The following is a 16342-nucleotide window of genomic DNA, read 5'->3' on the forward strand; positions in this document are numbered from 1 at the left end:
CTTCTACCTATTTGAGTGCTTAAAATTTCCTCTCTGTGCATTTCAACACTGCAGACTTGTGCTATACTGTAATGCCAGGCTGTTCTGTTACTTCCCTGTGCCTGAAAGAACATAAGCTTTGTGCTTTGTTGAATGAGGATAACCCGGATAAGGCTGTCAACTCAATGCCTAGAGCTGTGCTAATGTGTGTCCTGTACGTCCTCACCCAGCTTGTTCCTGTTAGACAGCAGGATGGAGGTGCAGTGGAGTACATGAGGCAGCGCTGCCTGGACGAGCTCCCAGCGGGAGATGCTCTGGATGGCCTCTGACAGGGCCGGCGACAACCCGTGGAGCTTATTCTCCACCAGCACCCGCTCAAAGGACTGGGGAGGCAGCCAGAGAGAGGGAGAAAAAGAGACATCAGCCAAGAACTAAAGCTGCTTTCTTTGACTATCTAAATGTCCCACATGGCCCCCGAGCGTGGCAATGCCTGTGGGAGAGACAGAGGCAGCTCTGTTTAGATCCAAAGGGATCCGCAGCAGCCGTCATTATGGATATGAGTTTCCGAAAGGTCTGGCTCCGGGGTAATAGGAGGAAGTAGGGGGGAAAACTAATTTGCTAAATGTAAAATCAAGAGCCCACTTGATTTGCAGGTGCATTAAGGTGAAAAGAGATTACAAGGGAGGAGAGGGCGATTATTTTATTGCATCATTCACATTATGATATTACTCACCACGCAAGAAGCTTCATACTGTTTTCCCAACTTTGGACGCAGAAATGCACTGAAACATATTAAAAACATGCCTGTGTGAGATTCAGAAATGATACATGAAGGTTAAACCTTCAATGTCATGATTTGTAACTAAATATGCACGAGCAGTCGTTTCTCTGCAGATAATCCACAGTGTTTATTTTCCTTGGCCCACTTCCTATGTCAATTTGTTTTACAGGTGTGACATCATGCAGCCGTCTTCGTCTACATTCGTGAGAAAAAAAAATGCATCCCACCTTCAGTGTTTAAAACATTGACCTGACACACCAGCGGCACAACCATCCATCCACGTTTTGAATTATAATAAGGCAGTGCAATCTATTTTGACGCTTATTAGGCTTAGAAATGCAGCGACTTGCTGTCAAATCCTTGATCCTCCTCATTTCCAGCAATGCCAAACACCTGTTATCAATTGCCACTGATGCTCACACTAACCTGGTTTGCCTCCATAAGAAGGTCTGGATGGGGAACGGTATTCCTTTCCCGCACTCCGGCTCGTTCTCGTCCAGGCTTTTCCTCTTCACCATTTTGGCCGGTCCTGCCTGCCTCTTTGCCCGCTCGCCTGCGTGCGACCACCGGGACGCGCGGCGGCTGCTGGCTCTGCCCAGGTGACCAGCGAGCTTCCCCTCACGACATGATTGGGTTCGTCCTGCGGAAAATGGCTGCAAGTGTCGGTCGATCGGCGGCGATAGAAACACAGAGAGAGAGGGAGACAGAGAGAGAGAGAGGGAGAGATAGAGATGGGGGGTGGGTGGGGGAGCAGGAGAGGGAGACCGCGCTCTGATTTCAGCACCACCCTCACCGGACAGCGACAGTTGATCGACGTGCTAATTTATCGGCAGCGGAGCTTAAAGACGCAGTGTGCAGCCGGGACAGATGTTTCACCTTTGTGCAACATTATAGGATTACGGTACAGCATGACTTAAACACAATCTGCTGAAAAAAACACAAACCCGGATGGTGCATTCACCTCAGGGATGATACGCCATATGAATATCAACAGGTTGTTTAATAACCAAGGTAATGGACACGGTATTAACAGCTCTAAAAGACACCCCAAACACTGATTGTGGCGCTTTAAGTGTGTATTTGGGTGCTTTACTGAAGTAAAAGTAGCAGTACAGCACTGTAAAATATGGTATTAGACGAGTAAAGGTGCTGCATTCAAGTGCTGTCAGAAAAAGCAGCTCGACTATCAAAAAACAATCATTACCACAATGAATGTAAGATGTAGAGGAATAAAACTACCCAAAAAATCCACTTAAATATTCTAGAAGAATATCCAGCAATTTAATTTTTTTTACTTTTGGATTATGAATGTTTTTACACAGGCTTAAACAACTTAGCTTAATGTGTAAAACCAGTGGAATGAGCCTTTAACTATAAAGTCACCTCCACCAACACCACTGCGCTCAGTCACCGCCATTAAGAAATACAAAAATGGACATTTAGGGTAAATAACACATTAACATGTGTTAGCTAGCAAAATTAAAAAAGTAAAAGTGAAATAGCTTGACAAGCTCTGTCAAACGCTTAAAGAATCCGTCGACCAGTTCGTCTGACGTTCACGAATAAAACGCGTTTTGTTTAGTTTCGTAGGTCCGTAAAAACACCGAGTAAAAACCAAACGTTATTGTCAGTACCACATCCGTCCCGGCTGTCCAATCCGTTCTGCGCATGCGCAGAATTTAACCTGTTTAACGACACTGTTGTGTTCGTGTGCTGGCGGTCGAATTGGCGTGTAACATTAGATTAGAGAGTTGTGTCATTGGGTTAGCTTTCAAATTAGCTAGTTTTGTAGTGTAGCGTATTTGTCTAATATTGTGTTGTTAATAAAGTTATTAAAAAAAAAAACTTGCTGCCGTCAAACGTTCACACGTGAGGTACAAACAAATCGGGCAGGAATAAATATGAGCATGCGCAGAACGGATCGGTAGTCTCTTCCGGTTGCTGCTGGTCAAAAGCAAAAGTCATTGGTCAAATGGCGACCGAAACTGCTAGCTAAGTTAGCATCGTAAATAAGGTTAAAGTATAATAGGAAAACACACTATTAGACTTATAAAGGGCTCCCTAATTTCACAAAGTAAATGCAGAAAGATATTCATTATATTACATCGCATAAACGAAATAAATTAAAAATGTTAAAGTAGCCCCACAACTTACAGACTATGAGCCTATTAAATGCACAGGCTTGAAACAACTATAAACAATACATTATGTCAGTGCTGCTTCTTGCTAGCTTAATAACCTATGCATAATAACTTACAGACTCACAAAAACAATATAAAACATTTTCACAGTAAAAGTATTTGGGTAAGACTAATGGGATTTAGCACGGTCTTAACCAAAAACACCCATTAAAATATTTGTGGTGCCTAAGATAAAAAGGTATTACATTATTTATTATTATGAGTAATAATAAATAATATTTTCAGACGATTTATACAAGAGACTAGAGTGAACCAGTTTTTATTTTCTTTATTTCTGTTGTCATCATCCTGTAGGAGCATTTGTCATCAGTATGTCTCAAACATCGGAAAAGTGTGCACACATCTACATGGTCTTTTAAATACACTTACACAGGCAAAACGGGGGACCGGGGGGGGGGGGGGTGAGAGTTTAGGGAGCACAGAAAAACACTTGAGGGGTAACTGACATTGGGAGGGAGAGAGAGGAGGGGAGGCAGAGGAGTTTCACAATGGTGAGCAGAGAATATGCTAGAACAGTTTTGTTTTTTAATCTTTTTTGTTGTTGTTTTTTTTAATATGAAGTCTAACAGCTGCAAGTTGAGGGTCATTTCTGCTTTCACTTCCTGTAAAGTTCAATCTCACAAAATACGGGCCAGGTAGCTGCTCTTTCACTGGAATGTTTTCATATAAAGCTTCCACTTTTCAAACCAACAAATACATCGTACAACTCTGCAAAAGGTGAAAAGTCACAGGAGCATGAGGGGCCTTCTTTTTTTTTTTTTTAGGGAATCTGTGGGATCTGACCTTGAACACTAGAATGCACCCACTCACACTGAAAAGTTTGCTCCAAATAGATCTAATTTAAGTATCATTTATTTGCCATGCCAGCATAACAGCATCATTGTAGCCTAATAAAATCACAGAGCTAATGTAAAAACCAAACAAAAAGAGCAGCCCATTGGTTTGCGAAAAAATAACCAAAGAAATCTATTGGAAAGCTAGCCTTTTAGCGACACAACTGCAATGGTTTAAGTGCTAATAAGCCAGTGCAGCCACAGGGAACGTACAAAAACTTCCACTACAGTGACATATATATAAAAGGAAAACACAATTTGTCCAACAATTCAGCACATATCAGGAAATCAACCAACCAACGAACATAAAAATTCATGTCGTCATATTTAGCATACATGCTAATCAGCCATTCCTCTGCAGGTACAGTTACACGCCAAGTCCTCTCACACTGTTGTATCTTTAAGACTAGTTATCTAGTGGCTGTATCTTGCATTAGGTACCATAGAGATTCTGAATGGACATTATGCATGAGTTGAAATTTATCTCCGTACATGTAGAATGTGATGCTTTTCACACAAACACACACAAAAGAAAATCACTGTACAATCGTAAAAACCGCTCGACGCCTTCTTAGACAAACACTCAAACCTTTGCATTCAGCTTATCTAAAAGAAAACATAAAAGTCCGTTTTTGAGTGAGTAAAAATGAATGAAAAAGAAATAAAAAGTGGCTAGGCGTGTTCCTTTATTTTTTAGGGAATGAATGAAGAATAATTCAGTTTTTAAAATCCCGCTGGAAGGACTGGGAAAGCTGTTGATGGACGAGACAGTCAATCAACTACAACTGTGGGATCAAGATTGTGTTGCATTTAAGGACCGTGGGAGAACACTGGATGAGTGAATGATAGGAGAAGGAGGAGAAATAGTGTGGGGTTTTTTTTGAGGTGGGATCCGAAGCCAAAAGCAGCCCGCTCATAAGCCCTGCTTGGCGAGGGCGGCGGTGACATCCTGCGCCAGCGTGGAGAGCTGCGGCGACTCCAGGAGGTTGATGCTGCCGGCGGAGGACAGGCGAGGGGAAGTGCCTCCCGTCTCGACCCCGGGGGAGTGGGTGATGATGATTTCCGCGCCGTGATCCACCCGAGCTTTGGCTGATTCACGGAAGGTCAGCTTGTGGCTCTCAATCTGGAAAAAACCCCAAGTCAGGAGCGATTTTTTAAAAGAAACTTAGCGACAGATATTCGTGTTCTTTTGTTTTTTTTACCATGATGTTCCCGCCTCCAGGAGTGTGGCTGGTGTTGCCCAAGGAGCCGACCTTGGCGTGGGCCTTGTCTTTAAAGTCCAGCTTCACATTCTCGATGCGCACGTTGCCTCCCCCTGAAAATACGACAGCAGGAAGGAGAATAAAAGCGTCAAACCTACGGGGCATCACAAGCCTGCAGAACAGAGCTCCTTATGAGCAAAACTCGGGGCAAAGAAACTCAGTCAGTCAAGGACACTGCTTAAAAACAACAGCTTTATCTAGGCAGAAGAGCTTTGTCAGAGGCCAATATGTGTTTCACAAATCACTGATGCTGTGTCTGTGCAGCACCTGGTCTGTGGCGGATGTTGGACATGGAGCCACATTTGGACGTGATGTGGCTCAAGTCGATCTTCTTGGTCTGGATTTGGATCTGAGGGCAGCAACAAAAAGCACAAATTTACCATAAAACAAAGACACAAACTCATAAAACATGGGTGTCAAGATGAGGACGATTTAGTCTATCACGGTTAGAGGCGCTGAAGAGAGGTAAACATGAAAGCAGGAAGAGCTCAGACAATCTAACAAACACAGCAAACAAGCACTCCGGGACGCTATAGGGAGCAGGTGCTTCAATTAAACTTTATTGTCCATGGTGATAGGAATTACAGCGAGTACAAACACAGTTAAAAAGACAAACAGACAACACTGCATGCTGTGTTTACAAATGCAGAGATGCCATTTGAAGGCAATATTAAATTGTGTGTTTAACTGGAAATTACTCACGTTTCCGCCTCCTGCCGCGTGCTGGATCTTATCCAGGGAGCCACACTTAGCCTGAACGTGGCTAAAGTCCAGTTTGACGCTCGGAATCATAACCTGGGTGTGACAGAAGCATTTTTTTCTTTCAGGATCACAATGACAGCTTCTCAAACTGCAGTGAAGAGGAGCTTAAAAATGTCCCACTTCCTCTCTCCTCCCTCCCTCTCTCCTTTTCCTGCCCCGAAATAATCCCGTAAAAGTGTCCCAATTTTAAATCCACGACTTATCAATCTGCCTGCGCTCACTTCAGAAAATTGTGGCGGATCTAGACCACAAAAAAAGCCGCAGCCTTTTATTGATGGAGTCTTTTATTTATCAGAGAGCCGAAGCTGCTCTTTCGGTGCCGTAATCCATCCAGTCTTGATCTTGTCCCTGTTTTGAACAGAGATGTTACAGCAGCCTGGAGCATGTTTGCGTTTAATTCCCAAGCGCAACATCCACAATACAAGCACGACACAATAAATACATGTATGGCGGGAAAGAGCTAAATAAACCCGCAGATGAACATATAAAAGCAGAATGAAAGAGAGCTGAAGAGAGAGAGAAAGAAGAGAAGAGAAAGGCGTACATACATATCCTCCTTTGGGCGAGTGCTTCAGATTATCCTTGGAGCCGCACTTTGACTGAACATGACTGAAGTCCAGCTTCTCGTGTGAAATGTGAACCTAAAACAAAATCCAATAATAAAAAAAAAGAAAACACTATATGTGCCTCTGTTAAAAGGTGCGCAATGAGGGATCAAAGTGTCTTAACATGCATTAACATTTAACATGTATTTACATTCATGATGCGGTGCTTTGTGCTAATTAACAGAGCGACTTCGGGTGGGATTTTATGGCTCTTCTTCCCCTTTAACTTGTTAATTTCTCCTTTACTGTAATCCTTGTCGCTGAAAATTACACTTAATATGTTTACATGCAAATATGACAATAATCCGCGTCAAAGAACCAAAACAAAAAATAGGGTTTAGGGGAAAACACACAAGAGCCCTGATGGCAAGCCTCTGTCTCCGGTCTACACTGCCCTGACCTGGATTCTCCTGACAGCTTTCCTCTTACCTGCACACACACACACACACACACACACTTTAGCCTTTTTTTCCTTGCTTTTTGCAGTTCCTACACTGCCTTGCCTCCTCTACAGCTGTTGCAGCACAGACAGCTACAAGGTCGAGCAATGACAAGACCAATAATAATCAAGTCAGAACTAAGAACGCATGAATTCAAAACTTAAAACTTCATTTTAAACTTGTTAAACTTGAGCAGAAACAATTGATTGACAGAAAATTTCTGGAAAACTATTTTTAAACTATTTTTACCAATAATTGTTTTTTAGCAAAAATACAAAACATAACTGGCCCTGCCGGTGAAATGTGGATATTTGCTGGTTTTAAGATGCATGATACGATACATGATACGATACATGATACGATACAATACTGTACGATAAGATATGATACCATACGATATGATACAATACGATGTGATACGAAACAATATAATACTGTGCCATACTGTACGATATGATGCAATACAATAATAAACTAAACTATACGATACAATAAGATACATTCCGTTACATTACATTACTTTCAGATACTATACGATAGGGTATCGTTGTTCTGTACGATGCGATGCTATATGATGTGATACGATATGATGCGATACTATGTGATGCGATACGAAGCGATGCGATACGATGTGATATGATGCAATACGATGTGATGCAATACGATGTGATGCGATACGAAGCGATGCGATACGATGTGATATGATGCAATACGATGTGATGCAATACGATGTGATGCGATACGAAGCGATGCGATACGATGTGATATGATGCAATACGATGTGATGTGATACGAAGCGATGCGATATGATGCGATACGATGTGATATGATGCAATACGATGTGATGCAATACGATGCGATGCGATATGAAGCGATGTGATACGATGTGATATGATGCAATACGATGTGATGCGATACCATACAATGTGCTTTGATACAATGCGATACGAGGCGATACGATGCGATACAATACAATGCGATATGATACGATGCAATCCGATACGATGCGATATGATACGATGCAATCCGATACGATGCGATATGATACGATGCGATGCGATATGATACGATGTGATGCAATGTGATACAATGCAATACGATGCGATGCGATGCAATGCGATATGATACGATGCGATGCAATGTGATGCGATATGATACGATGCGATACGATACGATGCTATGGCATGCCATAAATATGTCAAAATAAAATGACATTTAGACAACAAGGCACTATAATATTAGTATTAATAATTTCAAACGTCATTTTCACTTCTACAATCTCTTTTTAGCCCTTTAAATGTTTCCAAAAGCGTTTTAGTCTGACCATCTACAGATACATATCCACAGACCGTCCTTCACAAAGCCATCCGTGCTGCTCCTTCATGCTGTGAGTCACCCAGCTTCATTAAAAATTTCTGCCCCTGTGTCTCATTTCCCCCCAAAATAGGAAAGAAGAGCCGGAAAAATGACTGCTCCATAGATCACAGGGGTTAATTAAATGTCTAACCTCCGTAAAAGATGGGAACATTAAGGCCGTTTTTCCTCTGAGTTGGGTGGCTGTTTATACTGCTTTTTAACATTTATCTTTATTTTAACCTAATCGAGCTAATTTTGGGAATTAAAAATATATTTTTTTGTATGAAACTGTGACAAGAAGTGATATATTTTCATTCTTTGCCCTTGAAGCAACTTCTCAATAAGTAATTTAGACTGCCTGCAATTATTAATACTCAGAGCCGCAGGGAAAATCCTGCACAGAGATGACGAAAGCAGATCCCCGGGGTGAATTATTCTGCAGGTTGACTTCACCTTGAGAGGAGAAGTCTTAAGAGGAAAGCTGCTTCTGAGGAGTAACGTATGATGTGTTTGTGCAGCCTCTTCAACAGGGAGAGTTTTAAGAAAAGGTAAGGAGAGGGAGGACAAAAGGGGAAGTGAGGGGAAGAGGCCGGAGGCGGCTGGTGACGGTTCATCCAGAGTGACAGCAGACAGGGAGAGGACAGTCAGAGGAGGAGGCGGCGGGAGTTCGGAGGCAGACAGTGAGTGAGAAGACGTGAGGGGAGATATTTGTGCAGACTTTTTTTGAATTCACAGAGGAAAAGACAAGAGGAAAAAGAAGCTCAAATTTTTACAGAAGCTGTTAAAAATGTCCCTATTTTCTATCCGTAGATATTATGTGGAATAACAAATAAATCTTTAAAGCCAAAATGTCCTTTAATAGATTAATGTATGAAAAAATAATACCTTATTATTTAGCCTATTTCAATAAATATAAACATGGGATTTATTTAAAGGGGAACAATATTACTTTATCTGTGCTGCCCCCTTGTGGCAGACTTGGGAAACTACATGACATTTTGCATGTTTAAAGGACAGTTTGAATGTCAGTTAAATCTATATTTCTGTATATCTATGTCTTGTCCTCTAGAATATCCAGAATGTGATTTCATACTTGAGCTGCGAGCTCAGCCCGGTGTCCGTTACCTGTCCGCCTTTGGGCTGGTGCTTGAGGTTGGAGGTGGACCCGATCTTGGACTTTACATTCTTCAGGTCGGGCAGGGGCTGATTGAGGACCTTCAGCTGCCGCTGGGCGGAGGACGGGGACTTGGGCGGGGTCCGGATCACCGCCACCTTCTTCTCCTGGAGCACGCTGAAGGACTTGGGCGTGTGGCTGCCGGGGGTGCGCGAGCCAGGAGTGCGGCAGGAGTAGCTCGGGGGAGTGCCGGGCGTGACGGCGGTGGAGCCGGGGGTGGAGGCGCCGCTGCGGACTGATCGGGAACGGGTTGATTCTGAGCCTTGAGGGAAGAAGAGATGATGAGGAGAAAAACGGTACCCGAAAGAAGACGATGATAATGCTGGAGCAACAGATTGGAGTGTTTCATCCTTCATCTGGTTCTTATAATGATAACAAAGAAACATAACACACATGGAGCTGTGGAAGCGGCCGTGTTGGCGCCAAATCTGCTTCACAAAACAAACACCACAGGTCAAACAAAGCAGTGTGAGAGCACACACAGGCAGCTGCGTTCATCTAACACCTGCGGCTCGTTGCCGGGATACAGCTGCAGCACCGATGGGATTGCCCTGAATAACAATTAGTAGGACCCTGTTGTTATAGATCCCACCTGCTTATTCTTTTTCTTTTTAAAATAAAAGCAATATTTAACTCCCAAAATGGTTAAAAAACCCCGCCGGTATAGAGATTTAAGTTATTTAAAAATTACAATAACATTTTACACAAACACAGATGACATATATCAATGAAGAGGGTGTGATGGGTCTACTAGGAGCTACTAGGCGGTCTACCTGCCATACCAGGGGCTCTTCCGGACCTGTTGTCCGCTCTGGACTGGAACGCTTTGAGGCAAGGGAGAAAAAGAAATAAAGGAGCAGAAAAAAAGAGGGGAAGGAGGTGCAAAGAAGCAGGAGTTACAATAAAATAAAATGATAAATAAGAAAGTGATTGAGGAGAGTCATTAGTATAAGCGAAAGTGAGTTAATTTAGGAGAAAAGAAAAGCTGTATTTTATGTGTATGCTTACAGGTTGGCCTGGAGGGGGTGCTGTTGTCTTCCTGTTCAGCAGCAGGGATGTGGCGTGTCAGAGACTTGGCAGGCCTGGGCAGGGACGACCTCTTCTCTGGGCTGCGGTATGCTCTCTCCTAAATTACCACACATACACACACATGGTTTAGCCACACGGTCAAAGCTCGGTCATCGCTTCCAGCTACCTATCAGCCCCTCTCATTTTACCTTCTCTGAATATTTTTTTGGCGGAGGGCCCTGCCGTGCGCATGCAGAGGCAGGGCGGACGTCATTGAACTCCGCCTCCACCAGAGGGCTCCGTTTAATGCTACAGGCAGAGCCGGGCCGGGGGGGCGGGTACTCGGACGCCCGGCGCTGAACTGCCAGCTTTAACAGAACGGCGCGCGTGGGGCTCTGCGAGCGAGGCGGGCAAGCATGCACGATGGGAGGATGAAGGGGTGATGTGAGGGGAGGCAAACAGATGGAGAAGTGAGATGAAATGGACTACATGATTATATTAATCTATTTATAGCTGCTGAGCTGATTAGGTTGTAAAGTGGTAAAAATACACCTGGATTGATGGAGGTGTTTACACAAAAGACATGAATGAAAATGAAAGTTTAAAATAGCAGCAGACTTGACAGAGAATGTCAAAGGGTGAAGGATGAAAGATGGAATTGAAGGTATTTGCAAGAGCCCCTCGTCCTCGTGCGGCACAACATTATAAGTGTTGGTAAAATAGTAGAACCTGCACACGACTCTGTCTGCCTACTCTTATTTTATTTCTGTACTCACAGATTTTCTCTGCCGGGACTGGCGCAAGCATGCAAGATAAAATGAATATGCACACGGAGAGGAATAAAAACACAGACAGGCATGCAGAGAGTTTTTCATGCAATCAATAAGCACCATGAGAGGTAATAAATAAAGAACTACAGGGACTAATTCAGGATGTATCAAAAAGTGAACAAATAAAAGTAAACAAATAAAAACATGCTAACAATAATCAGGGGCTTTTATAATAGCAACTTACAGTGGTCCTCTCCCTGGACTGGTGGGCCACACTGAGTGGCTGATGGCTCTCCGCACCTGTAACGAAAGAGTCCTGTTGTAGACATCAATGTAAGACAGCAGGGGGCGACATTTTGGAGTACACATACACATTCTTATCTTGTCTAAACACATAAAAATTCACTGCATTGTGTTGCGACGACATCCAGACGTCCGGCATCAGAGAAACACTCGATTTTAGACCTTTTTACAACAGCTGACCACACACTCCGCCATCAACATGCAAACATTGTAGTGACGTTAAGCATTTCGTTCATTAAGTAGCAATCGCAATTTAGAAAGGGCATCGGTGAGCAGAAATAAACATGGATATGAAGCCAAGCAGGAGCGAAAACTCCATGTTTGACAAGAACAACAACGGAAAAAAGAAAAGACAGAGCAGTTGAAGTCATAAATAAAAGATGATGTGGCTAAATATTTTAAATATGGGTAAGCAGCACATGATGTTTGCCAGCTACATTGCACCTTGGTGGATTCCTCAAAGGGCCATTAATAGAGAGAGAGCAAAGCGTATGTTTGTAGCAACAATTTGAACCCACAATTGTTCCAGTTTGATTCAATTTAAATGTGTGTCCTCAAGCTTTTAGTTATTTCTATACATATCAAACCAGTCGAATAATACTTCTGTTTGCACTCTCTCTATCCACGGCAGTAGTTCACGGTGAAGAGTGTTCACCTGTGGCCTTTCGTCTAGCAGAGCCGTGAAGCAGAGCAGGCCTAGGATGTCTGGCCGCCGCTTTGGCTACGCTCTTTCGAGATGGAGAGCGACTTTGGAGGGCTGACACCTTATTCTGGTCAGCCCTCCTCACGGCTACTAGCAAAGGAGGAGAAACAGGTTATACCAACATGTAAACCTTGGTTGCAGAGAGGCAAATCTGTGTTAAACATCGGGTTACATTGCTTGAATACAAATAAATACGTAAGAGCTAGGCACATAGCAGATTGTTTTCAGTTAAAAAATACTTTTTAAAACAGAATTAGAACCTTTTTTCTTCTTGATTTCCTCTCTTGGTGGATGGTGGCTCGTTACTTTGCGGAAAGGTTTACTGTCAGTGGTGCCAGGGCGGCCCCTTCCTCTGCCAGGGGCCCGTTTAGCGGGTCTGTCCACCACAGGTGTACGGGTAGGACTCTGGATCTGAGGAAGGGCTTCGATTTGCTCTGTCATGATACTTTTGTCATCATCTGCAGTGGAGAGGGATTAAAAGAGGGCTAATTCTCCTCATCACTGGGTAGCTAGCAGCTAGCTTACTACAAAAGACACAGTAAGATTAGCTAGCAACAAAGTTCAAGGTAGTTTTTGGTTTAAAAAAATGTGTTAAATATACATTAAATGCCTTAAACATTTATTTACAGGTCATTAATCATAGGTTTTACAAGTTCTGGGTACCTTGCGAGTCCATCCATCCACTGTCTGTATCTAGGATGGAGACGTCCATAGTGGTTTCGTCATTAGCTGCCTGGCAGAGCACATTCGAGATCTCTTCCACCTCCACACCAATCTCGATACCTTTCTCCTCCTCCTCCTTCGCAAATATTTTCTCCTTCCCCTCATCCTCTTTGGTTTTCTCCTCTTTCTCTTTGACCACCTCTTCGGAACAAACTTCTTCCTCTTCTTTTTGGTCTGTCTTTAACTTCTCAGCCTCCCTTTTTTTCCCTTCATCACTATCTATTTGTACATGTTCTGCTACTTTATCCTCTCCAATCCTTTCATCTCGACCACCATCAACTGGTTGATCGTGGTCCGAACATGGAGACAAGTGCGAACTGTCAGTCGCTGGCTCCCCATCACTGTTTTGGGCGCTATGACTCCATTCTTCAGCGCCAGACTTTGGGTCATCTTCCACCAACTGATCGTCTACCATCAGCATCACCGCCATTTTCTTTTGCTCTTCCTTGTTCGGACCTTCCTCTGCTTGATCAGTCTTGGAGAGCACAGGCACTTCAGGTTCCTCCATCATCTCTTGAGGCTCTTCCGCAATCTCAATATCATCATCTTCATCTGCTTCTTCATCTACTTGTGCTTGAGGTATGATGATGATTGGGGAGGATATGTGTTGCTTTGGTAAGCCTTTATCCAGAGTCACTTCCTTCAATTTGTCGTCTAAGGGCTTCTTGGTGCTTAAATGCTGACCAGCTTTTGAGGTCTCTTGCTTCTCCATTCCGCCTAATCTTGTAGGAGTCGCATGCTTTTCTTTTTCTGTGCCCTTTCCTAAAGGCTGAGATGGTACTGAAACTACGTCTTTGTTTGCTGTTTCTGTTATTCTCTTTTCTTCGGATTCATTGGGTTCCGCTTTCTGCAATTCTTCATCCAACTTGGTCAATTTGTCCTCAGTCCTCTCAGACTCTGGTTTGCTCTCTGCTTTGACATCTGGTAAGACATCTTTAGTTGCCATCTCTTCAGTGGCTTGGGTTTCTGGGGATGTACAATCTGGGGATTTGGGGGTTGTGGGAGTCTTGATTCCGGTTTCCGAAGCACTGAAAGTAAAGGAAATGTCTGGTGGGATTGGAGAAGCCTCTCTGGAGGGATCTTTCTCAATATCTACCTCAGGGATTGCTTGGATCTTTATGTTATCTGGTAGACCAGTCTCCAAACGGAACTCAGTCAGTCTATCCTTTGAAGAAGTCATTGGAATTCTTAGGCGATCAGGTTTAATTCCGCTTGGCACAGCTTTTTCAAGGATCAGGGAAGACTTTACTGGTGAATCTTTCTTCTCAAGCACTGGCTTTTGAGAGATCTCTGGGATAATTCCTTTATGATCTTGTTGTTGAAGTCCTTTTCGAACACCTTCCACTTCCTTGGCCCCTAGCTCCTCCTCAACTTCACTCTCCACTGAAGGAAACCGCTGGTGCGGGGAATCCCCAGGACTTGGTACATCAGCAGGGGAAGGCATTGGCCCCGAGTACTCATGGAAGACACAGTACCCCAGTTCCTCCAACTGGGTTTCCTCTTCCACCACGCTCGAGGGCTGCTCTCCCAAGGCGAGCTTGGCCAAAGAACTACCCACCAGAGCTGATACATTGGAGGGCATTGACTTTCGTCTCATGTGTTCAAAGTCCTTCTGTTGTAGTGACGGTTGAGGCAGGGCTCCAGCCAGGTCCAACATCTCAGAGAGGCTGCCTTGATGTTCAAATCTAGAATCACGCTTATCAGAAGGCATTTCATCCTTGTTGGACAAATCTTCACATGATTCAGCGGTAGTTTGTGTAATTGAGACAGCTGGCGGTAATTGGCGTTGGCTCTCAACAGATGGTGTTGAAGGGTTAACCTCAGATTCATCAAAACTTCCTCTAATTGGTCCCAAGTTTTCCGAAAGGTCCTTTGACTTCTCTCCCTTCACCATTTGTCCAGCCGAAGACCCAACAGTTACGTTCAGGGAGAGGCTGCTTTGTTCCAATGGCATCTCACCAGAAGTTGTCGTGATTTTTGCCTCGAATTCTGTCTCATGCTTTGGCATTTCGCTTCCCGTTTCTCCACTTAACTTTGTCTCTGCTTCTGTGCTGAGTTCGTAATAGCTCTGGGTTTGTGATGACTCCTCTTCTTGGCTTTTGGAGGACGTCTCAAAGTAGGTTTTTGCTCCTGACTCGGGTTCTACAAATGTATCTGATGTGGCTTTCAACTCTGTACAAGGTTTTTGACTTGACTGGACAGTTTCTTGCCTTTGAGTGTCAGTCACTTGTGACTCATCCGATGTAATGTCAATGCCACTATCTTGGCCCTCCTTATTTATCGTCTCTGTTGTTTCTTTGCTTTCACTAATAGGAGTTTCTAGTTTGCTTGGTAGGACATTTTCCTCTTTTTCTTCCTCCTTAAGATTTGATGACTCCTCTCTCAGTAAAGGTTGTTCTGCTTCTTTGGCTTTGGACTCTAAAAGCAGTTGCGTCGCACAGGACTCTTCTACTAGATCCTTTCTGTCTTGATGACCCTGCTCAATTGATGAGGCGTCAGGGAGCTCTTTTTCTTTCACAGAAGGTGAAGGAGGTTCAATCGAGGCAAGATCGGCACCTTCAGGTGCTGCTCTTTCAACTTGCAGCTCCTGATGTAGCGATGCCACTTCAGGTTTGTCTTCTTTTGCAGCAGACTCACACGATGCTTTACTGACACATTCCTCCGGCTGGGCTGTGAGTTTAAGGGATACTGAACAACCTTTTGCTGAGTCACATTAGCTAACAGCTTTGCTGGGAGCATCCACAAAAGCTAGCCAATACAAGCCGAAGCCCTCTGCACATAGATACAGTAGCTCTCCGCCAAGCAAAACACACAGCACAGTGTATTTTGCAGCAGGCCACAACAGCACAGGGGGGGTCACAGCACCTAAGATAACGTGCAGAACTGTAATGAAGGAATGAGTTGCATGATGTTAGATGATAAGAAATAAATGTACACAATTAATTGAATTCCTATTGCAATAGACGAGGATTGACAAAAATGGTCAACCTGATGATAAAGGAATATTTCTTATTTAATCTACTGAATAATTGCAAAGGATTTAAATTTTGATATTCTTGATTAGAACAAGTGTTCACATAAGGATGATGACACACGCCCAAATAAGGGTGGATTTTAATGCCCAAAGTGTGTTGTTAGGAACAATAGGAAAACAGAACTATCCTTTGCTTTGGCATGAAATGAAAACAACATTGAAACTCAAAGCAATTGATTTACAACAGACTTCAAGTACATTCAAGATGCACCCGTACAGGTGGGTGAACTCAAACACCTTCTTGCACACCATGTTCCAGATAAACCCACATAAAAATATACACACAACCATTTCAGCAACACTCAGGTCTACGATGCTGGACGGTTCAGACAGTGATATTTGCATTTGCAATGTAGCTGGCAATACAAAAAAGTGCAGAAATGATCAACTACAGTATATGGTTGATCA

The 16342-nt window shown here is 43.4% G+C and overlaps 2 protein-coding genes across 5 annotated transcripts in view; both read right to left on the minus strand.

The window, feature by feature from the left end:
• LOC138603365 (protein unc-80 homolog) overlaps positions 1–1350 on the minus strand; it is a 38712-nt gene extending 37362 nt beyond the window's left edge. The window contains exons 1-3 of the mRNA XM_069675100.1: positions 1187–1350; positions 713–761; positions 206–362 (exon numbers count right to left, since the gene is read on the minus strand). Coding sequence (XP_069531201.1) covers positions 206–362; positions 713–761; positions 1187–1278 — 298 coding nt within the window. The 5' untranslated portion in view covers positions 1279–1350. The remainder of the gene's footprint in view (positions 1–205; positions 363–712; positions 762–1186) is intronic.
• A 1861-nt stretch (positions 1351–3211) lies between these two features.
• The window catches only part of LOC138603306 (microtubule-associated protein 2-like), a 62002-nt gene continuing 48871 nt past the window's right edge, over positions 3212–16342 (minus strand). Inside the window, exons 6-16 of one of the 4 annotated variants that reach the window (XM_069675002.1) lie at positions 12841–15570; positions 12438–12635; positions 12130–12264; positions 11416–11471; positions 10402–10519; positions 10167–10217; positions 9345–9655; positions 5759–5851; positions 5324–5405; positions 4997–5109; positions 3212–4917 (exon numbers count right to left, since the gene is read on the minus strand). In XM_069675002.1, coding sequence (XP_069531103.1) covers positions 4708–4917; positions 4997–5109; positions 5324–5405; positions 5759–5851; positions 9345–9655; positions 10167–10217; positions 10402–10519; positions 11416–11471; positions 12130–12264; positions 12438–12635; positions 12841–15570 — 4097 coding nt within the window. In that variant the 3' untranslated portion in view covers positions 3212–4707. Of the gene's footprint in view, positions 4918–4996; positions 5110–5323; positions 5406–5758; positions 5852–9344; positions 9656–10166; positions 10218–10401; positions 10520–11415; positions 11472–12129; positions 12268–12437; positions 12636–12840; positions 15571–16342 lie in introns of all 4 variants that reach the window. The other 3 variants (XM_069675003.1, XM_069675001.1, XM_069675004.1) reach the window with 3 other exon arrangements.

Source organism: Semicossyphus pulcher, unplaced genomic scaffold, assembly GCF_022749685.1.
Source record: "Semicossyphus pulcher isolate SPU_LCO1_2020_fin unplaced genomic scaffold, fSemPul1.0.p SCAF_24, whole genome shotgun sequence".
In the NCBI taxonomy this organism is placed as follows: Eukaryota; Metazoa; Chordata; class Actinopteri; order Labriformes; family Labridae; genus Semicossyphus; species Semicossyphus pulcher.